The 20,745-nt window shown below is 44.3% G+C and overlaps 1 protein-coding gene across 1 annotated transcript in view; it reads left to right on the forward strand.

The window, feature by feature from the left end:
* The first annotated feature begins 6,764 nt into the window (after nucleotides 1-6,764).
* The window catches only part of LOC139789240 (splicing regulatory glutamine/lysine-rich protein 1-like), an 86,099-nt gene continuing 72,118 nt past the window's right edge, over nucleotides 6,765-20,745 (forward strand). The window contains exon 1 of the mRNA XM_071729743.1: nucleotides 6,765-6,929. Within this exon, the coding sequence (XP_071585844.1) occupies nucleotides 6,769-6,929 (161 nt within the window). The 5' untranslated portion in view covers nucleotides 6,765-6,768. The remainder of the gene's footprint in view (nucleotides 6,930-20,745) is intronic.

Below are 20,745 nucleotides of genomic sequence, written 5' to 3' on the forward strand. Positions count from 1 at the left end.
TGGACGTGATTAACAAAATAACAGCTATGGCCCCACCAACTACCAAAAAAGAAACTCAGTCCTTCTTAGGAACTGTTGGTTTCTGGAGGATGCATATTCCTTCTTATAATCAGATTGTGAAACCTCTCTATGAGGTTACCCGGAAGAAGAAAGACTTTAAATGGGGTTCAGAACAACAAGCTGCTTTTGAGAGTATCAAACAGGAGATTGTGCAGGCAATGGCCCTTGGACCAATTCGAACAGGGCCAGACATTAAGAATGTTCTTTACACCGGAGATGGAGGTGATGGTCCTACATGGAGCCTCTGGCAGAAAGCTCCAGGAGAGACTTGAGGCCGACCTCTTGGATTTTGGGGTCGAAACTACAAAGGCTCCGAAGCCAATTACACAGCCACTGAAAAAGAGATACTGGCCGCATACGAAGGAGTTAGAGCTGCTTCAGAAGTGATTGGTACTGAAGCACACCTCCTCCTGGTGCCACGATTACCTGTACTGGGTTTTATGTATACAGGTAGACAATCTTCCCATCATGCTACCGATGCTACCTGGAGTAAATGGATTGCTTTACTCTCACAGAGAGCTAGGATAGGAAGATTCAATCGTCCAGGAATTGTAGAAGCAATAACACATTGGCCAGAAGGAAAACACTTTGGAATGCCACCAGAAAAGGTGGTAAAACGGGCTGAAGAAGCCCCACCATATGACCAACTACCAGAGGATGAAAAACAATATGCTCTTTTCACTGATGGATCCTGTCGACTGGTAGGAGGCCATCGAAGGTGGAAAGCTGCTGTATGGAATCCTACACGACTAGTTGCAAAAACAGATGAAGGAGATGGTGAATCAAGTCAATTTGCAGAGGTAAAAGCCATCCAATTGGCTTTGGACATTGCTGAACAAGGAAAGTGGCCGAGACTTTATCTCTATACTGACTCATGGATGGTAGCAAATGCCTTATGGGGTTGGTTAAAGCAGTGGAAACAAAACAACTGGCAACGTAGAGATAAACCTATCTGGGCTGCTGAACTGTGGAAAGACATTGCTGCAAGGTTAGAGAAACTTGATGTAAAAGTGCGTCATGTAGATGCCCACGTACCTTCGTATCGAGCTACTGAGGAACATCGAAACAACCAGCGAGCAGATGAGGCTGCTCAAGTGTTCCAAATAGACCTGGACTGGGACCATAAAGGTGAACTGTTTTTAGCCAAATGGGCCCACAATGCTTCAGGTCATCAAGGCAGGGATGGAACATATCGATGGGCTCGTGACCGAGGGGTGGATTTATCTTTGGACGCTATTGCCCAGGTTATCCACGATTGTGACATATGTGCTGCAATTAAGCAAGCTAAAAGGTTGAAACCTCTGTGGTATGAAGGGAGGTGGTCAAAGTATAGGTATGGGGAGGCCTGGCAAGTTGATTACATCACCCTGCCTCAAACCCGCCAAGGTAAGCGCTATGTGCTTACAATGGTGGAGGCAAGTACAGGATGGCTGGAAACATATCCTGTGCCTCATGCCACAGCCCGGAACACTATTCTGGGCCTAGAGAAACAAGTCCTGTGGAGACATGGTACACCAGAAAGAATTGAGTCAGATAATGGAACTCATTTCAAAAATAGTCTTATCAATAACTGGGCCAAAGAACATGGTATTGAGTGGGTATACCATATCCCCTATCATGCACCAGCCTCAGGTAAAATTGAAAGGTACAATGGACTGTTAAAAACTACCTTAAAGGCAATGGGTGGTGGAACTTTCAAAAAACTGGGACAGGCATTTGGCAAAAGCTACCTGGTTAGTTAATACCAGGGGTTCCATCAATCGAGCTGGTCCTGCTCAGTCAGATCTTCTACACACAGTAGATGGAGACAAAGTGCCTGTGGTGCATGAAAGGAATCTCCTAGGGAAAACAGTTTGGGTTTATCCTGCCTCGGGCAAAGGCAAACCCATTCGTGGGGTTGCTTTCGCTCAAGGGCCTGGACACACTTGGTGGGTAATGATGAAAGATGGAGAAGTACAATGTGTGCCACAGGCGAATCTAACGCTAGGTGAGAATTCCTAATTTCTGCTGATTGGAGCATGACGCAAATGGTATGGAATAAGGGGTGGAGTGTCCTGGTTTGGGCCAGGATAAAGGTGATTTTTCTGAGTCTCTTGTAGATGGTTGAACTTGCTGAGGTTGACAGCAAGTTTCTCAAATGGAGTATTCCATCCCATGTGCGTCATCCTCGGTATGGAGTTGGGGGATCTCGAGGACCGAGCCACACCCTTACCAGCTGATCGGCCTCACCTGAGATCATCAGCAGAAGTGCTGGGTACCACCCCCCTTAACAGCTAATTGGTCTCACCTGTGGCACTATAAAAGACCAGCAGAAGCTCCTGGCTGCCTCCCTGGCTGGCTGCTTGTGGCCCTGCTTGCTGCCCTGCCTGGTTGCCTCCCTGGCTGGCTGCCTGCTGCCCTGCCTGCTGCCCGGTTGCCTGCCTGCCTGCCTTCACCCGGCATCTTGGAAGGATCCCATCCAGTCCGTTTGCCCGCCTGCTGCCCTGCCTGCTGCCCAGTTGCTTGCCTGCCTGCCTGCCTTCACCCGGCTTGCGTGAGAATTGTTGGGGGAAAAGGGGGAAGGACTTTGATATTCATTCTCCTGTATATTTATATATATATATATATATATATAGCATTTTTCTTTTTTTTCCTATTTACCATTATTGTTTTCATTAAAGTTGATTGGTTTAGCCTCCAACCCATAAGTCTCTCTCCCTTATTCTCTCTCCTTTCTTATCAAGGAGGAGAGGGAGATTAATAGAGAGCATCTGTCACCCGGTTTAATCGCCGGGCCAGTGTTAAACCTTGACACCTGTTCATCATCTACAGTTAGGAACACACCAGGACCCCAGTATCCCTGGGCTTCCTCCTCTGTGAGCTTTATTCGGTCTCCTCTAGTTAGGGAAACCCTCAACACATACTCAGTTTCAGTTTCTCTGGTTTGCCTGCTGTACTTTTCTTGCAATTTTGCAAGTTCAGTTGCATTCATTATAGGGTATCTGTTTAGTGGTGACTGCAGGTTCTGCATCTTCACCATCATATGAAACCTCAGTTTTTACGAGTGGCCAGAGTTTTGGTGAAGGATTAAATTTGGTTTTTGCTTCCTCCATTTCCTCCCAGGGATAATAGGAAGAAACTTCTCTTTGTATAAGGTCACTTTCTTTTGACAAACTAGAAAAAACAGGCTCACTCTCCAGGTCATCCTCCCCAGACTGATAAGCCAGCTCTAATCTTAATTGTCTTTCCCTCACAAAAGCATTCTGCAAACTCTTTTGCAAATTCCTCCTGAGTCACTTTTTGTCAATTAACTCTTTCTCAGCTTGCCACCTCTTTGCTTGTTCTACTTCTAATCTTGCCTGAAGTTTTGCAACCAGTTCCTGAAGACACTCCTTATTGTCTCTCTTTTTTTGTTCAACAATATGTTTGTCTTTCTGAGCTGCAATTAATGCGGCTCCCAAGACACCACAGACCACTGCTTTTCCCTTACCAGGTTTAGACTTATTTTCTTTTGCCAATTCTTCTATCCGTTTTGCTACAATTGCTGGGGACTGCCAGTTGTCACCAGCCCAACTATGCCCTTTTGGCTCTGGACAAGCTTTATAATCTTTCAACAAATCTAACAGTGGGGAGCAGTCAAGATCAAGCACAACTCGAACTGCCATGACCTTCTAACAGAGAAATTGAGTCTCCTTTATACAGTTATCCCCTTTCAACAGTCCTCCTTACTGTTCCTCACATAGATCCCACTTCTGACACCAATAAAATGTGATGCCCCACAAGGTGGGAGCGGCACTATGTCTCACAAAGTGAGCACAGATCCCCAGATGTGGGGGCAAATATTCTTTTTGGGATTCTACAACCTCCTTTCAGAATCAAATGTGGTTGTACAATTTATCAGTATAAATAGAGAAACTCACAAGACAGGATTTGAATATTCAGTCACAGGCTACATCTATAAAAACTTTGCAGAATAGATTTGCATTGGACCTAATGCTATTACATGAGCATGGAGTCTGAAAATATTTAAATTTATATAACAAAGATTGCTGTGTTAACATCCTCAACGTTACTGATAATTTAGATGAACAATTGGATCAAATAAGTAACAGAATCAAGTTGTGATTTTAAAGCTGTGATGGAAATGAGATGGTTAAACAAAGTATTACATGGACTAAAATTCTCCTTAACTGTATGGTTGCAAAGCTTATTGCAAGGTTTGATTTACATGGTAATAACAGTTATGATTATATGTATTCCATTTGGATGCACTAAGAGCATGATAGTGAGAAGACTTATGGGACAGTATGTAATGATGACTTCTAATGGTAATAGTAAAACTTAATCTGAGAATAAAATATAGATCAGTTTCAAAGAGGGGAATAGAGGGGAAGATTGTTGAGGAATACCAGAAGCTAATAAGTCTTGTAGAGTTACAGAAATAGCAAGAACTGAGATAAGAGGACTCTAGCCTGCATACCTCAATAACTATTACCCTCCTGAAGAGGAACCTTGAGAAATAACAAAGGAAACTTTGTGCCACAAGGCATGAGGTGAGCACAACTCAACAAAAACTAAAGAGGGCAGGGGGAGATGGACACCACTGACTCAAGAAACACCTCCTCCCCAGTTAAGAGCACTCCTCACTGACCATGCACCTTGATTTAAAAGGACACTGTGCCTTTAAACAGAAGCGGGAAGTACAATTAACCAGTGAAACTGGTAGTGATAAGTTACTAACCAATAAGCGTAAACAAAGACGGATCTTGATGTTTGCTAAACAGTATAAATATGCCATAGCTTTTTGTATGAGGTCCACTAGTGACCTTGTTTGGGCCAGGATAAAGGTGATTTTCTGTCTTGTACTTTTGCTTTCATCTAAGTTTCTTGTAAGTAGCTGCACTTGCTGAAATTAACAGCAAGACAGTTAAAAAAAAAAAAAAAAAAAAGCAAGACAGTGTCTGCTTCTGGGACTTATAACACTTGATGTTTATAGTTACTGAGAAAGGTATGCAGAACCAAGGACACTGCTCAGCTCTGAGGAACATTTTTCCCTCTGGAAGGAGAAAAGGAGTAAAGAGGTCACAACTGCAACCCTCCTTTAGTGAGGAGTGGACAAGATAAATGACCAAAATTGACCAGAGTATTCCATCCCATACACGTCATACTCAGTATAAATTTGATGGATCACAAGGGTCAAACCCTCCTTCCCTTCGTTCTTCACCTGTCCCTGTTTGCTTCAGCACCATGGGAGGATTCTGTCCATTCATCCACCTGTGGCCCTGATCCATGCCAGCCTGAATCTGTGTATTCCTGCCTCCAGCTCCCGACTGCTGCCGACTCCAGGAGCCCAGCCTGGACTTTCCCAGGGCTGCCCTGCAGCCTTGGTGGTGACGTGAGAGTTATTGGGGGGACGGGGGGAGGAATGTGGTATCCATTTTCCTGTATATTTGTATATATTTAGTAATTTTTCCTATTTATCATTACTGTTTCATTAAAATTGTGTAGTTTAGTTTCCAACCCATAAGTCTCTCTCCCTTATTCTCTCTCCTTTCTTTATCAGGGAGGGGAGGGGGATTAAACTGTGATAATTAGCTTTGTAGATTTACTATCTAGCACCCCTTTCTGCACAGAACTGTGATAAAGAAATATCTTGACGTGTGGATTGGGTTATTGCACATGGGGTAAACAGACTCCCTTGTGGAACACAGTCAACTTACCTCTTAAAGAGAACTTGAACTGTAACTCCAGGTAAAATAAATGTAATCAGTATAGATTAGTTCAGTTAGAACAAAACCATTAACAACCTATTCTATTACAATCCTTGCTGATTAAACATAGTTAGGGGGTAAACATTTTGAGGGTTTATTCCCTAGGGTAATTAAACTGCCTCTTTTTTGACTTTTCTACCAAAAGAGCATCTAAATGGGAAATCTGTTTTTCCTTCCACCTCTTGTGAACATATTTTAATTCACTGGCAAAGCATCCAGTGGATTTTTATACCAAATTGTTTAATAGAGCTAAACCTGACCTTTTAAAGGTGAGGTTTTGTACCTAGATTCTTTGGTATTGTGGTTTTAAAATAAGAAGCCTTTCGCTTTGCTAAAGGACAAGGAAACCAGTTATTATGGTAGTCGGGATTCGTGCAGGGGTTAGTCAAATGCGGTCACAGCTGCACCTTCCCCACGTGTGATGGAGCTATCTAATCGTCTCAGTCACTCCAGCAGAGTGCTGCATGGGCCGTTGTGTTCTTCTTCTCTGCTATACGAGCGCCGGGGCCGCTCTTTCCCGCGTCTTTTCCCGCAGGATCTGCAGTCCTGTCTCCTAATGCTCCGAGGCGAGTAGCGTGTGCTTGAAGGGAGGCCGGAGGAGGGGGGGAACGCGGCCCCGCGTTGGTCCCGTCCTGGCAACAGTGGCTTGCCTGGCTCCTTAGGAAACCGGAGGGAAGAGAGGGTTTTTTTTCCCCTCCTCTTTTGCAGGGGAGCCCAGGCAGCTGAGCTCGAAATCCCGTCTGCGCGAAGAGAAGGCTCCCGTTCCCCGGAGAGCCCCAGCCGCCAAGAGAACGGCTGCCCGCCCAGAAACACCTCCAGGGTGCAATCGAGGCTGTCGCTAGAGCGCCCGCATCCTTGGACGCTCTGGCAAGCGCCGCCCGCTCCTCTCTGTCGTCGGGACCGCCTTTCTGGTTGCGTGTGTCACCGCCGCGATCGGAACTGTCGTGCAGGCTCCGCCATGATGAGCAGCAGAGGGATCGGGGTGCCGCTCGGCTTCCCCTTGGGCCCCACGTCTGTCATCCAAGTCACGAACCTGTCCTCGGCAGTGACCAGTGAGCAGATGCGCACTCTCTTCGGCTTTCTGGGAGATATCGAGGAGTTGCGTCTCTATCCCCCGGAGTAAGTAGGGCCTTTGCCGGCCTCCGGAGCGATAGAGTTGGGGTGAGGAAGAGGCCTAGAGGGATCGGGAGGATGGAGGAGAGGGAAGAGGCAGAATGCCCTATGTGTCGTCTTGTGTGTGGGCACCAGAGTCGCCCGCAAGGGGAGGGGTGTCAGCTGGTCCCACCCCTTTGTAGGGGACAGGAGCGTTAGGGGAAGGGGGCTTCGCTCGGACCTAAATAGCGGTCCTGGTTCGGACGGGAGCAGCCGCGACATCTCCAGAGCGGCCTGTAGAAAGAAGGCGGGTTTTGTGTTCTCGTGGTGGCGGCCAGGGCTGCGGCCACTTGCTGGGGGCTGTCGGCACTGAGTCACAGCCTAAGGCCTGGCGAGAACCTTGCTCCCAGGCTGCCCCGAAGCACTTTTCTGGCGTAGGTGTTGTTTTCCCCCTTTTCCTGAAAACTTATTTTCTGTGACCTTTCTCTTCGCTCGGACTCAACCCAAGTGGAGGGGAGATCGGGCGAGAGCGCCCCAGGCCAAACCCCCACCCGTCTCTCCTTCGAGAAAGAGCCATTTGAACAGAAGCCAACATAGCTGTTAACAGAGGAACGGTGCTTACCCTGTGTTCTGAAATGCCCCCGGTAAGACATTTGCAGTAAATGGAAGTTAATAACAGATGTTACACGTTTCTCTAAATTGTAGCTGATCTCATTATGTCAGCTACATACGAGGGATACTCTCAGATGGGGGGTAATATAATTTAAAAAATTTCTTCCAAATGTTGTTCCAAAACAAGGTCCGTTTACCTGATATGCAATAATCCAATCTGCACACAGTCGAGGTATTTCTTTGTTCCAGTTTTGTGCAGAAAGGGGTGCTAGGTCGTAAATTCTCAAAGGTAGCACACCTTCCCCATAACACAGGGTTTCTTTTATGCACAAAAAATGCAAAATTACCTTATCTTTTAAGTACGCCAATATCATTCATCTACAGTTAACTAGTTCTTCACTTCCATTTAAAGTGGTAGCACTTCTACTTTTCACTAAGCATGCTCAGAGAGTGGGGGGCTTTTGTGGGAAGGGATCATTCCAGCCTGAGGGAGGGTATTTTAATATGTTAATGAGGTGAGTTCACAGTAAGTTTAATTAGCCATTGTTTTCTGTTATTTGTTTTGCTTAGGGTTTAAGACTAAAAGTAGTAGCAGTTGGCATCTTCCATTCATTCTTCATCCTAAAATAACCTTCCTGTGGTTATGCTAACATGTTTCTTTTGACATAATTTCTCCCCTTTGAAACTTAAAAATGTAAGTTACCCTTTAATTCTCATCTTTATATTTCTTCTCTAATACCTCAGTGTCTCATTATCACATCTCTGTTCCTATAACATGCCTTAGATGGTTTCTCCTTCATTAGAATTTTTGATAGTTGCTTTTCACAGTTTTGGAGCATATTGGTGAAACACTCTATACCACACTGAACCATGATATTAATGCACACATATATTTCAATCCCAATAACTATTTAAGATCATAATTTTGGAAAATATGTGAACCAATTTCATACTTCATCAAACCCAAGAGAGGTATCATCTTTTTGTATTTTGTGTAAAATCCAAGTTTGTTGCCTAACTTAAATGTGTAAATACCCTTCCACTCTCTTCTACATATACACATCAGCTTGTGTTACTGTACATGCTCCTCCTTTTAATGCTTAAAGCATATCCCATGCCATCCTATGCTGTACAGTGATTTTTCCTAATTGTGAGACCTCCTCTTGGAGGGCCTTGATTGCATCAGCAGCCTTATTTCAATTGTTTCATTAATTTCAGAGACATTTATTATCATTTCTAATTTGCTTACTCCTAGCCAAGGGATGAACTATCTGTCAAAAGAGTGAAATGCAATTTCAGTCCTCTTTCAATTAGGGGATTATTTCTTTTGCTTCTTTTCATAATGGTTCTGAGTGAGTTATTCTTCAATTTTCAACTTGTTGATAATAGTCACATTGAGGACTACAGCTCCTATAGTGCAAATTCCTGATGAATTAATCAGTAATACTTTCCCAGCTTTAGTTCCACATACCATTACCAGTCCTTGAGGCACTGGCCAGTTACCATGGAAAAGCATTCCAACTGATGTAATTTGGGCACACCCCAGATATTTTCCTACAAATTCCCACTTCTGGATTTCCGCTTCTTTATCTATGTTAATGGTTATATTTACCCATAAGTTGTCCCAGAAAATATATGAAGGAATGGGCATACTGATCAGTGGTACCCCTTTCTCTAAATGTTCTGGAAAACATGAACCAGCAGTGTGCCCAGGTAGCCAAGAAGGCCAACAGCATCCTGGCTTGGATCAGGAATAGTGTGGCCAGTAGGAGAAGGGAAGTGATCCTGCCCCTGTACTCAGCCTTGGTGAGGCTGCACCTTGAGTACTGTGTTCAGTTCTGGGCTCCTCACTACAAGAAAGACATTGAGTTGCTGGACTGTGTCCAGAGAAATGGGAAATGAAGCTGTAGAGGAGAATTGAGAACAAGTCTTATTAGGAGCAACTGAGGTAACTAGGATTATTTAGTCTCAAAAACAGGAGGCTGAGGGGAGACCTTATTGCTCTCTGCATCTATCTGAAAGGAGGTTATAGTGAGGTGGGGGTCAGTCTCTTCTTCCCCATAACCAGTGATAGGATAAGAGGAAATTGCACCTAAGTTGCACCTGGGGAGGTTTAGATTTGATATTAGGAGAAATTTCTTCACTGAAACAGGCTGCCCAGGGAAGTGGTGGAGTCACCATCCATGGAGGTGTTAAAAACATAGATGTGGCACTTCAGGACATGGCTTAGTGGGCACGGTGGTGTTGGGTTGATGGCTGGACTTGATCTTAGAGGTCTCTTTTCCATCCTTAATGATTCTATGATTCTGTAATACTGCCAATACATAAAATAATATATAAGCAATCCTTGAAGGCAGTCTATCTCTGTATAGGCACTTTCTGAACTCCAGGTACAGTTCATCAGTTCAAATTATTTCTGGAGGTCTTCAGTTTTAAGTCCCCAGTAGGGGTTGAGGTCCACTGTTCTTCTGGAGGAGCTTCCTTCACTTGGGTATAATGGATCCAGGAGTTGATCCCATTTACCTCCACTGCCATGTAAGTGGTTAGCAAAACAGTATATGGTCCCTTCCACTTCCTCAGTGGCTCATCATTCCAGGTCCAGATGTAAACTGAGTTTCTTGGCTGGAAGTGATGCTTCAGTGAGCCTAAAGGTAAAGGAGCTTGCTGGTTAAGGTACCTGTGTAGGGATGATAAAACCTGTGACTGGTTTCAGCTTTTATTGCTATTTGTTTCAGGTACCAAGGCCAGCTAGGTGTAAGGGTTTGGTACAGTGAGATGTACATATGTTAATCAGAGTTACATTCTTTGTTTTACCTGGTTATCTTCAAGCTCCTCTAAATTTTTATCCATCAGGAGGCAAATTTGTGCTTTCCAGGCCATTTCAGGAGTACAGAGTTCTTGCAAAAGGTTACTTGAGCATTTAATTTGCACAATAAATCACATCCTAATCGTGGCAGGGGACATTCTGGCATACAGAGAAATTAATGAGTTAATTTCTTATATCCAATTGTGTACTGCATTTGTTTAATGAATGGCTTTAAAAACCACTCTCATGTTGCTCCAACAATCAGTACTGTAGTCTTAAAGGTCCTTTACAACTAGTAACCACTGCATGTGTAGCTCTGCTGTCCAAAAAGAAAAAAAAACCCAAAGCAACAGTAGTTTCATTCCCCACCTTAATTAGAACCAGAGGATCAGTTGGGGAGACCTTAATATTTTTCCCCAGTCCCCTTCATTCATTGTCCAAATACTCTAACATAATAAGGTTAACATTTCCCATATAATCTTGTTCTTCTGGCCCCTTTTGGTTCAGGCATTAATTTTTCCAGTCTCACCTGTTTACAGACCACACATTAATCTGATTTGATTTTGCAGGCCTTTTACTGGTATCATCCCTCATTGTCCTCCTCTACCTCTTCCTTTTCTCCTGCCTCTACCTTTGATATCATTCCCATTTACTGTTGCTGCTGGCCTATTCTGTTTCTCTCCTCTCTTGCATCTATCGACTGCAAAATTGACATTCCCCCCACCCCATCGACTTTCTGCAACTTTCTCCTTATGACCCCTCCCTTTGCGTTCCACCCCTCTCAGAATCCAAAAGCCTCCCTTCTTTAGTTCCTCCTGTTCAAATGGTGACATTCCACCCCTTATTCCATTCCTCTCCATACTCATTCACCTGGTGATGCCCTGTCTTTAAACAAGATTTTTGTTAAGTCCAGGCTGAAGATCCTCATCATGGCAGTTTCTCAAATCAAGACAGATGGTACAGGGTCTGTCAGGGTTCATGCCCTTGCATGCTGCAAGCTCTTCCTGAGACTCTTGGACACCACTGCATTATCCTGGGGGAAAAACACTTAATACAACTAATTACTATAACAATTAAAACTATACAAAGTGAAACTAGATTCTCTCGGCTAGAGTTGGGTTCCCCTGTGGTATACAATGGACTTCCCCATCCTCCTGCATAACCCACCAAGTGTGTCCTGGACCTTGAGCAGAAACAACCCCACGGATGGGTGTCTTTGCCCAAAGCAGGATATACCCAAACAGTTTTTCCCAACAGTTTCTTTCTGCACACAACAGGGACTTTATCCCCATCCACTGTATATGAAAGGTCTGACTTAGCAGGACTGGCTTGATTGATAGATCCCCTAGTGTTAACTAGCCAGGTGGCTTCTGCCAAACACATATCCCAATTTTTGAAAGTCACACCACCCATTGCTTTCAGGGTGGTTTTCATGCAAGCCATTTGTAGCATTCAATTTTTCCAGATGCTGGTGCATGATAGGGAATATGGTATATCCACTCTACACCATGCTCTTTAGCCCAATTGTCTATGAGATGGTTTTTAAAATGACCCCATTGTCTGACTCAATCCTCTCTGGGGTACCGTGCTGCCACAGTACTTACCTTTCAAGCCCCAGAATAGTATTACGGGCAGTGGCATGAGGCAACAACCTCCAACAACCCAGTGCTTGCTTGCTTCAACCATTATGAGCACATAGCCCTTACCCTGATGAGTCTGAGGGAGTGCGATGTAATGTATCTGCCAGGCCTCTCCATACTTGTATTTAAACCATTGTCCCTTGTACCACAAAAGTTTTAACCATTTAACTTGTTTGATGGCTGCACATTCATCACAGTCATGAATATCCTGTGTAATAATGTCTAAAGCTAAGTCCACCCCTCGGTCACAAGACCATTAGTACATTGTATCTTGCCCTTGGTGACCTAAAGTGTCATGGGCCCAGGGAGCTAGAAACAGTTCACCTCTGTGTTCCCAGTCTAAATCCATTTGAAACATTTTAGCTGCTTGGTCCGCCTGATGGTTTTGTCGGTGTTAGTCACTAGCCCGATTCTTACTTACATCGGTGTCCACGTGCCATACCCTTACCATTAATGTCTCTAACCGGGCAGTGATATCTTCCCGCAAAGTGGCAGCCCAAATAGGCTTCCCCCTGTGCTGCTAGTTGTCCCATTTCCATCCCTTCAGCCACCCCGACAAGGCATTTTCTGCCATCCATGAATCAGTGTGGAGGTAAAGCACTGGCCACTTTTCCCGTTCAGCAATGTCTAGGGCTAGCTGGATGGCTTTTACCTCTGCAAACTGGCTCGATTCACCATCTTCATCAGCTGCTTGAGTGACTTGTGGTGTAGGACTCCAAACTGCTGCTTTCCACCTCTGCTGACTTCCTACAAGATGACAGGATCCATTGGTAAAGAGAGTAAACTTGAAACTTGTTTTCATCATCTGAAAGTCCATTATATGGAGGGGCTTCCTTAGCACGGTTCACTATCTCATTTGGTGGCATTCCAAAATCTTTACCCTCTGGCTAGTTTGTAATCACCTCCACAATGTCTGGATGATCAGGGTCCCCTAGTTGACCTTGCTGTGTTATCAAGGCAATCCACGTAGTCCAGGTGGCATCAGTGGCATAGTGTGTAGATGAGATCCTCCCCTAAAACAGTTCAGAACTGGCAGACAGGGTACCAGGAGGAGTGTTGTCTCAGTACCAATCACTTCTGAAGCTGCTCGAACTCCTTCATAAGCAGCCAATATTTCTCTTTCCATTGGAGTGTAATTGGCCTCTGAACCTTTATATGGCCGACTCCAAAACCCAAGGGGTCGACCTCGAGTTTCATCTGGTGCTTTCTGCCAGAGGCTCCAGATGGGACCTTTATCACCGGCTGCAGTGTAGAGCACATTTTTAATCTCCTGTCCTGTTTGGACAGGTCCCAGGGCCACTACATGGACTTTCTCTCGTTTTATCTGCTCAAAGGACTTTTGCTGTTCAGGGCCCCATGTGAAACCATTTTTCTTTCGGGTGACATCATAAAGGGGTTTTATAATCTGAGTGTACCCGGGAATGTCCATCCTCCAAAATTCCACTGTACCCAAGAAGTTCTGCATCTCTTTCTTATTAGTGGGTGAAGACATGGTTGCAGTTTTTCTGACCACATCCATAGGGATGTGCTGGCACCCATCTTGCCATCTAACTCGCAGGAACTGGATCTCTCTGTCAGGTCCCTTGACCTTGTTACTCCTTATAGCAAAACCAGCTTCTAGTAGTACGCAAATTACTTTCCTGCCTTTTTCAAAGACTTCTTCAGCCGTATTACCCCATTCAGCAATATCGACATATTGCAGATGGTCTGGAGCTCCACCCTTCTCCAGTGCAGTGTGGATCAGTCCATGGCAAATGGTGGGACTATGCTTCCACCCCTGAGGCAGTCGGTTCCAGGTGTACTGGACGCCCCTCCAGGGGAAAGCAAAGTGGGGCCTGCACTCTGCTGCTATGAGAATGGAGAAAAACAGAACAGTGTCGATAGTTTCATACCATTTGGCTGCCTTAGACTCCAGTTCATACTGAAGCTCCAACATATCTGGAACAGCAGCACTCATTGATGGTATAATGTAGCAAGACGAACCTCTCTTAGGGCACGGCGCTCCAAGGTCCAACCAGGTGTTCCAGCAGAAACTCACGAATAGAGATAAAAGGCGTTTCCACAGACTATAAGTACCAGTGTTTCTCCCAATTACCCTATCAATGCCCCCATCTCTGGCTAATGATCCCAGCTGCCTCCCCTCTCTGCCCTCCATGTCTACCATGTCCACCTCCTTGTCCCAGACAGGCAGCATCCAAGCAGTGATTCACCTTCATCGTGAGCATAATCCTTTCTTAAATTTCTTATGTCTTTCAGAGACATAGATTGGACAGTTATCTTAGGTTCTGAATCACTCTCCTGTGCTGTTCCTGCCTTGGGCCGGCTCTCTCCCTGATCAGGGTTTTCTGTTGTCTCTGTCTCTGAGTCATCATCATCACCCCTCCCCGGGTTTGTGTGTGTGTGTGTGTGTGTGTAACTTCTTTAGATGCTTTCTGCAGGTTGTGATAGGGGTGACAAGGGCCAGTTCAGAGCCAGTGGGGGAGGTGTCCCTGGCAGCAGCAGTGCAAGCTGGTGGGGTGGCGGCAGTTTTCCTACACAAATATCGAACACTGAACCGCCCCTGGAACACATTCAGGCACAGCGATAACCAAAACAAGTAACACCAACCATCACCGAGGCCTCCAGACTGTGGCAAGGTGAACTCGCCACAGAAAGGAACAGAATCATTTTGCATACTCAACGCATTCATCAAAGAACCCCCAAACTCCCCAATCAAATTCCCAACTGAACTCATTCCTGTAGAAGTCACCGTTTTAACAGCACAGAAAAGTATCATGGTTGGGAGATGGGAACATTCAAAACAACATGTGTGGATGAGTAAATTCAGAAAGGCAGTATATAACAAGTCTTTCACCCACATAATTTTGAAATCCTTTTTTTTTTATTCACTTTCCAAATTTCCAATATATTCAATTAAAAGAAAAATTTAAATTTGAGCCCCACATTGGGTGCCAATTATTCTGTCACGGTTTTGCAGTTTGGGTGGACCACAAACCTAAGGACAGAATTCCTCTCTATTCCCCCTGCCCCCCCACAAAGGGAAGATAAAAGGGGAATAAAGACCCGAGACTTTAAGTTGGAAACTGAAAACAATTGGGTACAGATTTACTAACACAAGGGAAAGGTAATAACATAAGGGATAAAGTAACAAAGAATACAAATATATACAAATATATATATATATATACACACACACACAACCCCATAGATAAGCCCTGACTAACAGGAGGCAAGCTGGTGGTAAAGAACAGCAGCAAGTGGAAAGAAAAGTAGGCAGAGCTGCTGACTTTTCTGATCTTTATAGGGTATGGGAGGAAATGGGAGGGAATAAATCCCTCCCTTTTCTTTCTGCCCCTCTCAGAGTCCAAAAGCCCTCCTTCTTTAGTTTCTCCTGTTCAAATGATAACAGTCCTGTACCGACTGTCTAATAAACATATTGAACATCCTCTGATTTGCTTCATCGTCTTGATTCAAATCTCTCCACTTTCTAGCTACTTCACACAGCCTCTCATAAAAGGCTGATGGGCTTTCTTTTGGGCCATCTTATTTCATACACATTCTTAGGTTTAGACACTCCATGTTTAACTCTATATAATATAAATTGCTAGTATTGTTTTAATTAAGCTCTCTCTCCCTGGACATTGGGATCCAATTCTGGGTTCTGTTTGATAGGTAGAAAATTCTCAAGAATCATCTTGCCTATTTCTTCTCCCCCTGCTTCTGCAGGTCCTTTTGCAATTTCCCATTTTGTTAAATATGTTAATTGCAGAGGCCTTATCAGTTTTGCTTATGGGCTGTGCCTTGGCCAGAGGCAGGTCCAGCCTTGGAGCCAGGGGAGGTTCTAGCGGCTTCTCACAGGAGCCACCCCTGTGGCCTCTCTCCCATTACCAAAACCCTGCCACACAAACTGAACCCATTCCACCCCTCACCTCTGCAAACCACAAAACACCAAAATTAAGACCAAATGAAATGGACAATTTACACACAATCTACCCCTCATCACTTCACCACAATTATAACAACTGGAATTCCCCATGATCATTCTGTTCCCTAAAATTGTTCAGTCTGTGGTCTTGGTGGTTTTTTTGGACAAAGTTAAAAAGGCATCAGCACAAGGCACTTATTCACATTTTTCCAGTCAGTGGCAGAACAATTTTCTCATCTTTTGCAACAATCATCCTTCTCATCCTCCTGTTCTGTATCTAATATATGAATGTATTCCATTCCCTCCTTCATGCATATTCAACAACTTAAATTTAATTCTAGCGCCATAATAATTTCTTAAAGTCATAAAAGTATCCACATATGGTATTCCATCCCATTTTCCTTAATGCTTACAAAACACCATTAACTGCAGTAGAGTATTATGCTTTGAAGACCCCCCCCTTTGGCCCATTTTTTTTCTCCATCATCTAATGAATACTGTGGTCACCCCTGATTACAATTTTTTAATTCATTTTATCTTTAGTTATAGGATCCCCTCCAAATTTTTTCCAATTCTTTAAAATACATCCCAAGGGGTTCAAGGAGATACCATGGTAGAGGATGCTGCACCCGTGTTTACTCCCTTAGGGCCCTTTTTCAGTTCAGTCATACTATACTCCAACCTCCCCTGCATTGACAAAGCTGAGAAAGCCCCTCTTCTTCCTCATGTGGTTGAGTATTGACATGAATAAATAGCACATCAACCTGAAACCCCAAGCTCTCTCCCCTTTTCAAAGAACTACCTCTTTTAGGCATTGCACCTTCGAGTCACTAAATGTTCCATGACAGCAGAGGGTTGTCAGGGAATCCCCAACCACGTGGGTCAGTGCACACTAGAGTCCAGACCACCAGTCCTCAGTGCCAGAACCAATCAGACAATCTGGGCAAAGCTCTATGACCATCCCATCTGGGTCAACAAAATGTGCCGATACTGGGTTTGCTTACCCAGTGTGCAATAATCCAATTTGCACATAGTCGAGGTATTTCTTTATTCCAGTCCTTCGCAGAAAGAGCTGCTAGGTGGCAAATCCACAAAGGTAGTACACCTTCCCTGTAACAAAGGGTTTCTTTTATACACAAAAGAACCCCAAAATACCTTATCTTTATACTGATATCATTCATCTACATGATTGGTTAACAGCCAATCCCAAAATGTCTCAAGTCAAGCAGAAGAAGTAGAAGACCAGCTTGGCTGAACAGGGATTTGCTCCTACAAATCAGACAAAAAAGGAAGGTGTATGCCCAGTGAAAGATAGGTCAGTTGACATGGGAAGAATATAGAGATGCTGCTAAATACTGTAGGGAGAAAATTTAAATGGCCAAAGCTCAACTGGAGCTTTGAACTGTGGGAGACAAAAAGAAAATAATTTTTTCAAATACTTTAATTGTAAAAGGCAGTGTAGAAACAACATCAGTCCCTTACAGGATAAGGACGGTCACCTCACCAACAAGTATGTAGACAAAGCAGAGGTATTTAATGCATTATTTGCTTCTGTCTTCAACACCGATGATGGATCAAGGGGGCCTCAATGCCCAGACCTGGAGGACCATGACTGCAAGGAAGACCAACCCTTAGCTGACCCAGAACTTGTGCGGGATCTGCTGCTACAGTTAGATCCCTGCAAGTCCATGGGGCCTGGTGGCATTCATCCAAGAATCTTCAAGGAGCTGGCTGATGTCATCACTAGGCCTCTTTCCATTATTTTTGGGAGGTCCTGGCAATCTGGAGAGATCCCAGTCGACTGAAAGCTGACCAGTATTGTACTTATATTCAAGAAAGGCAAGAAGAAAGACCCTGGAAGCTACAGGCCAGTTAGTCTAACTTCAGTGCCTGGTAAAATTATGGAAAAGATCATTCTGAGAGATACTGAAAAAAACCTGGAAGACAATGCAATCATTGGTCACAGCCAGCACGGCTTCATGAGGGGAAAGTCCTGCCTGTCAAACTTAATTTCCTATTATGACAGGGTAATCCACCTAGTTGATCAAGGGAAGTCAGTGGATATAATATTTCTGGACTTCAGGAAAGCTTTTGATACTGTCTCTCATAGTACCCTCCTGGATAAAACATACAGAATACAGCTGGACAACTGTGCTATACGATGGGTGAGCAACTGGCTCATAGGTCGAGCACAAAGAGTGACAGTGAATGGGGTAACATGAGGCTGGTTGACGAGTCACAAGTGGGGTCCTGCAGGGCTCCATCCTTGGCTCAGTCCTCTTCAACGTCTTTATCAATGACTTGGATGCAGGACTGGAAGGAATTGTAAGCAATTTTGCAGATGACACAAAATTGGGAGGAGCGGTTGACTCCCTTGAGGGCAGGTGGGCCCTGCAGAGAGACCTTGATAGGTTAGAGAGATGGGCAGTCACCAACCACATGAAGTTTAACAAGGACAAGTGCGGAGATCTGCACCTAGGACAGGGCAACCCTGGTGGCAAGTACAGACTGGGGAATGAGTGGCTGGAGAGCAGCGTGGCGGAGAGGGACCTGGGGGTCCTAGTTGATGGCAAACTGAACATGAGCCAGCAGTGTGCCCTGGTAGTCAGGAGGGCCAACCGTGTCCTGGGGTGCATTAAGAACAGTGTCACCAGCTAGTCAAAGGAGGTGATTGTCTTACTATACTCTGCACTGGTATGGTCTCACCTTGAGTACTGTGTGCAGTTTTGGGCATCACAGTATAAAAAAGATGTCAAGCTTTTGGAGAGCATCCAAAGGAGAGCAACAAGGATGGTGAAGGGTCTGGAAAGAGTGACTAATGAGGAGCATCTGAGGTCACCTGGATTGTTCAGTTTGGAGAAGAGGCTGAGGGGTGACCTCATTGCAGTCTATGGCTTCCTCACAACGGGAAGAAATGGGACTGGCACCATTTTCTTCACTCCTGTGACTGAACACAGGACTCGGTGAAATGGTAGGAAGTTGAATCAGGGGATGTTTAGGTTAGATATTAGGAAAATGCTTTTCACCCAGAGAGTGGTTGAGCAGTGCAACAAGCTCTCCAGAGAAGTGGTCACAGCACCAAGCCTGCCTGAGTTCAAGAAGCATTTGGATGACGTTCTCAGGAGGCACATGGTATGATCTGGGGGTGCCCTACACAGGGACAGGAGTTAGACATGATCCTGATGGGTCCCTTCCAAATCGTCTAATTCTATGAACTAGTTCTTCACTTCCACTTGAAGTGGTAGCACTTCTACTTTTCACTAAGCATGTTCAGAGGGTGGGGAGCTTTTATGAGTAGGGGGTCCTTCCAGCCCGAGGGAGGGTATTTTAGTATGTTAATGAGGTGAGTTCACAGTAAGTTTAATTAGTCATTGTTTTCTGTTATCGGTTAGCCTCTTCCTTTCAGATCTTCTTGATACTAAAATAGGATGAGTAAACAGCCCCTTCCACTGGTTATGCTGACCTGTCTCTTTCAACATCACAAGCAGATCGTGCCCAATGGAACAGGGGATGAAAAGAAATTTTTTTTTGTAATGCAGCTGTTGTATTAGAAAGAGAATGACAGACGTACTCAAACTATGACAGTGCCCTTTCAAACCATTTGTATTTTTTATTATGAAAATGAAATGGAAATAAGCATAAAGGAGCAGGGGGAGTCATTCACATCCATACTTCAATTTTAATACAAAGAGAACAGAAATAGAATGTCAATTAAAAAAAACAAAACAAAACTAAAACCCAAAACTAAATAGCAAAAAAAAAGGCATTTGTCCATTTTCACCTGTTACTAGATTATCCTTGGCGAGGTTTGAATGAGAATCATTCAGAAAAATTAAATGTGTTTAATAGGCATTCAAAATATCACTAGTGACCAAAAATCATTCTTGCAACCTGCTCTACTTGATCCTGTTTTGGGAGTGTGGGGGCCTGGACTAGGTGTTCTTCAGGGGGCTCTTCCAGCCTCAGTAATTCTGTTGTTCTGAAGTATTTGTCAATAGGTTGGACTACCAAGTCCCAGTTAGCCTGCATTTAAGGGTGTCTTTTTATTTTAATGATTGACTTTGCCTAGTTGAAATGGTTACAAATCATTCAGGAGAAGATTATCCAAAAACCTAGTATTTCAGCTGTCTGGATTTACACTGCATTATTGAATTGGGACCATTCTTGAAGATGCAGGTGCTTTTTCTGAAGAGAGTAAAATATCAGACAGTCTACTAGTCTTTTTGAAGAAGAGATGGAATAGAACATACAGGACCTTCTAAGAACTAGGTGGCAGCTTACCTTGTTCTCACAGAATCATCACAGTTGGAAGGGACCTCTAGAGATCATCTAGTCCCACTCTCTCACTAACGCAGGATCACCTAGAGCACATTACACAGGACTGCATCCAGGCAGGTTTTGAATATCTCCAGAGAAGGGGACTCCACAACTGTGGAGAGCTGCCTCGCTAATTTGAGAGACCTGAGAGCTATCGAAAAAGCAGGGCCCCACGATACAAAGCAAGGCCGACCAGAGATAGTGGCAAGGCAAGGCCTGCTGCCAGAAAAATAAAGATGAGGCAAGGCTCATCGCCAGAAAAGATAGTAAGGAATTTGGAGGACACCTGCTCTGAACAAAGGGATTATATATTCTATCAACTCTTGGTTTTCCCAGGATGTTCTATTGTGGAAAAGTGCTGTAAACAACGTCTGTAGTTAGCAAGACCATGGTCTCTGTTTATTGTGCCTTGCTTTTAAAACATAACTCACCTTATCATGATGCCATGTTTACTCTGCACTATAAAAGAGCGCTGCTGATTAATAAAGTCAGACATATTACCACCGAGTATATGTCTCGCCCGACCTCAACTTTTTTCTCCTC

This window comes from Heliangelus exortis, chromosome W (assembly GCF_036169615.1).
Source record: "Heliangelus exortis chromosome W, bHelExo1.hap1, whole genome shotgun sequence".
NCBI classification, from domain to species: domain Eukaryota; kingdom Metazoa; phylum Chordata; class Aves; order Apodiformes; family Trochilidae; genus Heliangelus; species Heliangelus exortis.